Source organism: Gadus chalcogrammus, chromosome 10, assembly GCF_026213295.1.
Source record: "Gadus chalcogrammus isolate NIFS_2021 chromosome 10, NIFS_Gcha_1.0, whole genome shotgun sequence".
Classification (NCBI taxonomy): domain Eukaryota; kingdom Metazoa; phylum Chordata; class Actinopteri; order Gadiformes; family Gadidae; genus Gadus; species Gadus chalcogrammus.
Genome location: NC_079421.1, coordinates 18,101,147 through 18,110,421, shown reverse-complemented (window position 1 = coordinate 18,110,421; position 9,275 = coordinate 18,101,147). Strand labels below are relative to the sequence as shown.

At 44.3% G+C, this 9,275-nt stretch overlaps 1 protein-coding gene across 1 annotated transcript; it reads right to left on the bottom strand.

Annotated features, from left to right (window-relative positions):
• Positions 1-1,464: 1,464 nt before the first annotated feature.
• Positions 1,465-7,880, bottom strand: lpar4 (lysophosphatidic acid receptor 4). Its single transcript, XM_056600117.1, has 3 exons — positions 7,397-7,880; positions 3,517-4,316; positions 1,465-3,231 (listed from the first exon to the last, which is right to left on the bottom strand). The coding sequence occupies exons 2-3, from the start codon at positions 4,090-4,092 to the stop codon at positions 2,722-2,724; spliced, it is 1,086 nt and encodes a 361-aa protein (XP_056456092.1). The 5' UTR covers positions 4,093-4,316; positions 7,397-7,880; the 3' UTR covers positions 1,465-2,721.
• Positions 7,881-9,275: the final 1,395 nt, after the last annotated feature.

The following is a 9,275-nucleotide window of genomic DNA, read 5'->3' as shown; positions in this document are numbered from 1 at the left end:
CGTGCGAGTGTCTTCATTGAATCACGGCGCTGGCGTCGGCAGATCCCTGCTTCCCTGTTCTGCAACGCACAACATAAACCTTTTTTTTTTCACTTCTGTTTGTCTTGTTCCTGTTTGTGTGTGTTTGAAACGTGAAACAGTTCCTGTTGGATGTAAGATGACAATGAATCCTTGTGTGTGTGTTTCAGAGTGAAAAGGGGACGCAATGAAAGACTACCGATTTTGTGATTTTGACACATTTCCAAGGTATCTGTTCAGTATACTGACCTGAGAGGCCCCCACAGTATGCTGCAGTGCCGAGACACAAAATAAGTTGGAAGTGGGGAAAGTGCTTCAAGTACTCTCTGCCCATCTAGGGACAGGAATCAACATCTGGTAGTGCTCGGGGCTGCAGCTGGGTATGACTGTGAATACATTGGGGACAGCACCACTAGAGGGAGGTGATTCTCTTTCCTTCAGTAAGCATGTTAAGTAAAACCCACTTAAAGCCAAATCAACTGGCCGAGGTATTTTCGCCACCATTTGGCCAAGTACAAAATAAATCCAGATGGACATGTACACTTAACTTGTATATCTCCCTCCCAGTGTTTATCCCATTTACAAATGTTGCTGTTCTTCAGTCGGCTATAAGTCTCACACTTTTTTTTACGTCGGCGTTGGATATCATCATAATATTTTGGCCATGCTTTTTGTAATCATAATAGCTAATTTACCCAAAGGATATAATTTTATCTTTAGCAAAACAAAAAACAGCTCCTCCAATTACTACGTTAATTACTTTGGATTACATCTGTTCATTGCCTGTTTATCTCACTGTCTCTCAGGACCTCTGCACTAGTTGAAGATGATAATTTTAGGAAGATACCGATATGAAGGTCATATCCAAGGGGATTTCAATATCAGCCAATCTCTTTGTGTATGCTTCCCAATTAGTGTCTGGCAAAAGGCTCATAGATTCGATTTGTTATCTTGTGGGCCTTAACCTCGTTTACAACATGTACATGTAATAAAAGCACACACCCAACAGACAAAGACAAATTAACGACTCCATCTTTTTGTTTTTCTGACAACAATGTAATATTTTCCTTGAATAGGTAATTGTGTGACTGTGTGTTTGAGTGTGTGTGTGTGTGTGTGTGTGTGTGTGTGTGTGTGTGTGTGTGTGTGTGTGTGTGTGTGTGTGTGTGTGTGTGTGTGTGTGTGTGTGTGTGTGTGTGTGTGTAAAGCAGTGCGTGTAAGAGACTTAGAGGCCAGATTAAGATGGAGACGGCTCTTTCGGCAGGAAACAATGGACCATTTCTGTAGTTATAATAAGCATTAGGCCTCTGGTTGAAACAGCCGCACACGGCCCCTAGCTGGGAGAGACTTTTCCAGAAATGATGAACTCCAGCACGCCAAACTTCACTAATTATTGCAATTAGGGCTGCAACTAAAGATTATTGTCATTGCTGATTTATGTATATCATTCAAGTAATTTATGATTACTTGAATGATTATTTATGGAATTAGCTCTGAGATGAGAAACTCCACACCAACCTGCCTTCACTAAAGATTGAAATTTGGGTCTGCAACCAACAATTGCTTTCAACCTATGGATTTGAATAAACCAATTGTTGTCTTGTCCATAAAATGCCGTAATAATGGCACCCACCAATAATATATAAATAAATAAATATATGTATTTATTTATTTATTTATTTATTTATATATAACAGTAACCAGGTCCAACGGTGATGTCTTTCATTTACTTTCATTAACTCTGTCTGACAAGCAGCCAGGACGTTGAATCAACCAAATAACTGCCTTTCTGAAGCACACTTTTGTTATTATCATTATTTGCCAAATGATTCATTAATTTTCTGTAGTTCAAAATGCTGCACAAAACCTTTCAGCTCAGATTTAATGATTGGGATTACTCTCCCAGTGAAGGCATTTATATCCATTTAAAACAGCAAGGTCAGAACAGGGACTGGCCTGCAACAATGAATACATCTAAGAAAATAGTTGAGTTTAGAGGTTTAATGGCTCCTGCCTTCCATGTGAGTCACTCTCCTCCACAGGTCAGGATGGTCCGCTGGCCGGGGAGCAATGAAACTCGTCACGCAAGGCGGTGTCCTTGTATGAAGCTACTACTCTCAATCCCAGGATACAGCTTGAACAATACAACAATAAAAAAAAAAGTCTGCAGGCTTAGTGTGTGTTTGTTACAAGCATAATCGTTGTGGCATGTCGCAGCGGCAAGGACAAACAAAAACAACAATCTCAAATCTTATTCGCAATAATCCAGTGCGTTTGTGTGCGGTGTATTGTGTGCATGTGTAGTAGTCATTTGCCCTGTATATCTTTGTACAAGCCTAATAATACTTATATTTTTCCTGGAGGTACCCTGGAGCTACCATGACCCCGGTCCATCACAAGGCTTGTTATGGCATGGTACCACCTCTAGTCCCGACGGTAAACACCTAACTCCTTTCACGCATTCCTCCTCCCTTCCATTTCGTAATCCGTAAAGCCCAGGCCGAACCTCGGGATTTACCCAAGGACGACTAATCTGCTGAGTTATGTGTTTGTCAACCCGCTCTAAAAAAACCACCGGCTCACAGCCTTATTTCTCAAGCTCCGGGTCCAACTCTTTGGAGGAGTTTCGAGGTCGTTCAGGGGTGCATCCTTACATATTCATCCCGACTCCGCTCCGTTCTCCTCTCCTCCCGCCTCGCCCCGTCAGAACTGGCTCTCAGACTGCCGTGTCTCTTTGCCGTTGCTGGCGGGCTCGGGCGTGGTGTACCTGGTGAGCGTGCCCGTGCCCCCCTGGGTGTCTGTGTCCGCGCTGAGGTGGGTCTCGCTGCGGGGGATGCTCTCGTGCCGCGCCCCGGAGCCCTTCCCCCCTGCGGTGAGGCTCTTCTGGAAGCTCTCGGAGGTGAAGTAGTACACCACGGGGTCCAGGCAGCAGTTCAGGCTGGCCATGCACAGCGTGATGGGGTAGAGCGTCCGGGCGAAGCGCTCCACGCTGCAGCTGGCCAGTGCCTGGGTGCGCACCAGGGCGTAGAGGAAGAGGATGGAGTTGTAGGGCACGAAGCAGATGATGAAGATGCCCAGGTGGACCAGGATCATGCGCAGGACGCGCCTCTTGCTGTCGCAGCCGTGGCCCGCAGAGGCGGGCTGGCGGAGCGTCTGCAGCACCAGGGAGGAGCACACCAGGTTGGCCAGCAGGGGGAGCAGGAATCCAAAGACCTGGCCCCAGTTGTAAACAAACGAGCGCTTAAACATTTAGGGTTCCAAACAAAGACATTAAAAAAATTCCCTCAATATCCTTATACCCTCAAAAAGGAACACTTTGTCGTGCTTGCATCACCTAGGCAAAGCGTTGGAAACAGTCCACTACTTGTAGGATCAGCCATCTAAGTTCTCGGATGATGCCAAAATCCAAATCATGATATATGGTAATGATTTTGGTAAATAAAACATCATCCCACGAACCAGTGTCAGTGCGGACACCACGCCCACCCACGGACTCACCTCTATGAAGATGGTGATTTTGGACAGGTAGTTCTGCCAGGTTTTCTTGGAGAAGCCCTCGAAGCAGGTGGTGGCGCGGTTGGCCCGGTTGATGGTGGAGAAGAAGGTGACGGATATCCCTCCGCCCACGATGGTCAGCCACACGGCGGCGCACACCACCGCGGCGTTGCGGCGCGTGCGGATGGAGCGCGAGCGGAAGGGGTACACGATGGCCAGGAAGCGGTCCACGCTGATGCAGGTGAGGAAGAGCATGCTGCCGTAGATGTTGGTGATGAAGGCCGTGCCCGAGATCTTACACAGCCCGTCCCCGAACGGCCAGTGGCGGTTGACGTTGTAGAAGACCTTGAAGGGCAGTGTGATCACGAACACCAGGTCGGAGAGCGCCAGGTTGGTCATGAACATGGTGGTCTCGTTGCACATCTTCATGCGGAAGCAGAAGACGAAGAGGGCGGCGCAGTTGGTCACCAGGCCCAGGACGAAGACCACGCTGTAGACCACCGAGTACAGGTTGTACTTGAAGGAATCGTCGATACCGCAGTCCTCCATGCCCGTCTCGTTGATCACCAGGCTAGCCATGACGCTCGCTTTACCGGGAGAGAGAGACGGAGAGAGGAAGAGTGAGAGGGAGAGCGTCCTCTGATTAGGTGTGCAGGGAGGTCGTAAGGAACGGATCCGCAACGGTTGCAGTGGGTGGGGGGGGGACGATGAAGGGTCCACCAGTCAAGCCATCATGGACGCTCGTAAAAGCAAACGCACGCAGACACACTCAGGATGCAGGAGGGTCCGCCGGCTGAGTTCTCCTGAAGGGAGAAAGGAAAAAGCACAAGGTCACTTCCTCCCAATAAAACCACAACAAGGCCCTGAGACGCAAAACGGCTTGTCTAAGAAACCTTAAGACGGTGGGGTATTTGTTAAGGGTTGCATGTTGTTAATGTTGCACTCAACCTTTAACATGGGCCGACCATATGAAAGAGACAGTGTAAAAATAATGTGAACGATATTTAGACAATATTAAGCTAATTATAAAATGTATCAAACCAAAGCTTGTGGTTTTAAAACATGATTTGTTGAAAGTATTTAGGCCTCATGTTTATCACATATTTTAAATTTGCTTAGGCGCAGTTCCTTTAATTATGGAAGCCATTGTTAGCCAGACAATTGCTTCATACAAAACTGAATGTCTGAAGCGACAAATAATATAATCATAAGCCCACGATTTAACGTATGCATGAAAAGACACAATGTGTCCTTCATCCCGCCCAACAGGGCAGAATAAATGTTGAATACTGAAACAACGTTCATACAGTATACTGTAATCATGAATGATGGATTGCACTTGAATCGTACGTTACATAAACAAAACAAGAACGTTTAGTCATGTCCAACTTATCAGAAATCACAAACCATTTCCATAAAGATGTTTCCAAATAGAAGATCAGACGATAAGAAGATCAGGTTCCTGATAGCAATATAATAAAATGCCTCCATTGAACCGAGTGAAAGGCTCTCTGTATGAGCTCATGTCCTAGGGATAGTTCTTGTGCGTAAATGCTTGATTCAAATGTTCTGTTTTGCGCATTTCTGTGTTGGCTCAATGTTGAAAGTTGAATGTTAAGTGTTGCACGTAGCGTGTTGGAAGTCAGTGAAGTGACAACAAGAGTGATTCCAGGTCCCACCGTGGCTATAAACACTTCCCAGTGTTAATGCTTAACCCTTCACCCTACACGTTTGCAGCCATACACAACATCAACACTTTCTCTAACGTACCCTTCCAACCGGGTAGGGTGAATCTAAATCCAATTCCCTTCAGAGCGCAAATGATTGATTCTTCATTTGAAGAGATTCAGGTCAAGCTGAACTCTGCTGTTATCAAGGGGCTGGTTATTCTATGATAAGACAATGTGAGGGTTATTCATGGGATAACTGTAAAACAATGAAAACATCCTGCCTTGCAACCAGCTCTGTTTCCACCCACTGGAACAATGATGTCTTGAAACGTTAGGGTAGTCGTTATACTGCTGCAGACAATAATCTGGACCTCAAGGATTTGTCCTTGATTGGTCATTCTCTGTTTAAGTTATGTTTAGGTTGTGATTACGTAATGTTTGGGTAATGATTAGGTCATGATTAGATAATGTTACGGTAATTATAAGGTAATATTTAGGTTATGATTAGGTAATTATTAAGTAATGTTTGGGTAATATTTAGGTTATGATTAGGTTATGATTAGGTAATGTTTGGGATATAATTAGGTTATGTTTAGGTTAAGATTAAGTTGATTTAGCTACGATCAGGTTATGATTAGGTTATGAGGAGTTATTGTTTATGTTATGATTATGTTATGATTAGGTCATGATTAGGTCATGATAAGGTTATGATTAGGTTATGATAAGGATGATCAGGTTATGATCAGGACTATGTTAAGTTTAGGTTATGATGACCTACCTAACCAAAAATGCAAATGAACACACACACACACACGCACACACACACACAGACACAAACACACACACACACACACACACACACACACACACACACACACACACACACACACACACACACACACACACACACACACACACACACAAAGACAGAGCTGTGTGTGGAAGCTGTCCATCAGTCTAGTCCTGTGCCAGCTGCAATGTGACATCTTTACTACGGTTTCACACGCCTCCCTAAAAGCCTCCACTCACTGTACCCTAGCGCACACACACACAAACACACACACACACAAACACACACACACACACACACACACACACACAAACACACACACACACACACACACACACACACACACACACACACACACACAAACACACAAGAACACAAGAACAACAATCACGCATACACACACATATCAATGACCTAATCATTCACTATTACACACCCTGCCATCAAACATAGGTACTGAGACACAAAAACACACGCTGTGAGGTCGGATGTGTACTTATGTATGTGTGTGTGCGTGTGTGACTTTGTCTGTGTGTGTGTGTGTGTGTGTGTGTGTGTGTGTGTGTGTGTGTGTGTGTGTGTGTGTGTGTGTGTGTGTGTGTGTGTGTGTGTGTGTGTGTGTGTGTGTGTGTGTGTGTGTGTGTGTGTGTGTCACAGTCAGGGTCTTGACAGCTGCAGCGTGACAGTGTTTCCCCCTTCGTTCTTGCCGGCTGCGGGCGGCAGACTCTGAGAGCATATAGCCTCTGGGAGACTGCTTTAAACGTATCAGATTCAGGTTCTGATCTCATCCAGCTGTTGCTTTCTCTCACACACAGCGACAAGGAGGACTTAAAAGCCAAGGATAAACACTCATAAAACCTGCTAAGCTGTATTACAATTTATGGCCAAATAATGATCCCCTCCGGATACGTGTTAAAGTTTGGAGCGCTTTCCATTAGGCCTACATAGGTCACGTGACGGGGCTACATTAAAGCTTTATGTCGGACAAGAACGCAGGAATCAGTTTTACCGTTTGTGTGGCAGGCCTATAAGACTACATGATAATTAAGGAATATTATGCTATTTAAGTATCTTCAGTAAAAGTTTAAAAAGTTGACCACAGACCTAAGCAAAAGATGTGCAAAAAATGGGGACATTTTAAGAACTGTAATGTTGCAACTATTTCATTAGCATTTCAATGACTAATCAAATCTAAAATCTCTAATTGTCACATTTCAAACGTTTCAATTGTTTCATATGGTTTACCATATATTGTAGGCCTATTGTGTTTTTTTTATCAAACATTTTATACACATTTTGCAATGCATGATCACAGATCGCAACACAGGAGCTCACTCGGTGTCTTTGAATGAGCGCTAAAACAAACACGTTTCAAATCATCCTACACATCAACATTTACCCAGCAAATAAGATGACAGCTCACCTCTGGTTGTATGGCAGCAGAGCAGCGGTGCAGCTGTCAACAGAACACCTCCATAGGCAATTAAAATGATCAATGAAAATACTGACATAAGTTCATAAACTTTGCGTGAGTCTGCGATAGTCCAAACTCTTTTTCTTTTGACTCCAGTGCCGACGAGAGCAAAAATATCGACCAAATGATAATAATTGACCAGCCTTCACTGAAATCAGACATAAAAAACCCTTGCGGTCGTAACTATCATTTAACTCCGACGACTCGCTCCGCTTTGGATATGCTGTCGGGAACGCGTCAAATCCACCGCGCGCACTCTTCACTGTGTGCGCGTCCTGGCTCGTGCTCAAGGCTTGAGCGCGTCTGTGTCTATGGGGTGCGTGCTTTTTGTGGATGTCGACGTGTTCGCACGTGGGGCGAATATAAGTAGCTCGAGGGAGTCTTTTTTGCCTGGCCACAGGAAACGAGACAATAGCACCTCGGTCGAGCGCAAGGGGGGACCGCGGGGGAGTGAATGGCGAACCGTCGAGAGGAGGGATTGAGACGAGGGCAGGCTGCCTGTGTCACCCCTGGCTAAGTTAAGAAGCTGGTAGCTATTTTAAAAATAGTGACCCTGGAATTTTGTGTCGTTTTTTAAACGTGATAGCAGGATGTATCTAAAATGATTGTGGTATAGAGCTTAGAAGGCCAAGTGTACTGATCTGGATGGATCCGGTTTGGACAAAGACGCAGCTCACTTTTGACCTATAGCCTAATTGGAATTTGATGACACATTTGCCAAAACACAATTCATCTACTATAATAAATATAAATTTTTCTTCTGCAAAACAAATGCTAAATAATATCAAGATTTAGTTCTGCTTAATTGTATGTCCTATAGTAATTGTTTGTTTTGTAGAATAGGCCTACCTACCTAATGTACTAGAACTTGGATAATACTTCAAATACTACGCTGACATAATATAATAGAAAGTAATAGGCTATGTGAAATAAATATTATATAAATCATAGTACAATAAAACGTGCATGGAAATACCCCAAAACACCTTAAAATACAATTTAAGATCAACAAAGGCTTCTTCAAAATCTGTTCATTTTTGTTCAACATCTTATGTTTCTTCTATCAGAAGTTCATGCGAAACACGCCTCATTAAAATATGGTGCGATACCTGTTTATCAAAACAACAGTGCTTTTCTGGGGTTCCGATCAAAGCCCTGCCCATTTTTACACTGCAATCTAAATGTTTTAGATTACCAAAGCCGCTATTTATAATCAGGTGACTGGTTGGGCGGTGTACAGGTTACCATTGTGTTTTGGCTGGCATGGGGCTGTATGTCCACACTGTGTGTCTTTGTGTGTGTGTGTGGGGGGGGGGTGGGGGGGTTGTGTGTCTGTGTGTATGCAGTTGAGTATGTGTGCGCGTGGAGGCTTGACATAGCGGAAGTGGCCTTTATGGGGGGGAGAGTCTGACAGACTGACCACTCGACAATAGAGACAGAGGACAGGACATCCTGCTTATTGCATGAGCTCAACACACAGACACAGGCAGGACACGCACGTATGAGCGTGCTTGTGTGATGGAATGCAAAAGGTTTTGTGTCACACACTTTGATAATTTGATTGCGTAACATAGCTTGTTTGTTTTTATTGTTATGTGACCTGAGAGGGGTCACATAACAAAAAACATTTTAATAGTTTGGTCAAGGTTAAACACTGATGTACAAAATGTCCACCTTTTGTTGAAGTAAACAATAACTCTTCGAAGAAGATGCCCTTAAACCTCTCAGAGGGATTGGTTGGTGTGTTCGAACAACCACTCCAGACCGAACACGATTCAGCCCACCACCATGTTCAACAAAGTCACCTGCTTTTCGCTTGCCTATTAGT

Coding starts and splice junctions, on each gene's coding strand:
- lpar4 (XM_056600117.1), bottom strand. CDS start 4,092: ATGGCTAGCCTGGTGATCAACGAGACGGGCATGGAGGACTGCGGTATC. Junction 3,232..3,516: donor AAATCACCATCTTCATAGAG/GTGAGTCCGTGG, acceptor AACTGGGGCCAG/GTCTTTGGATTCCTGCTCCC.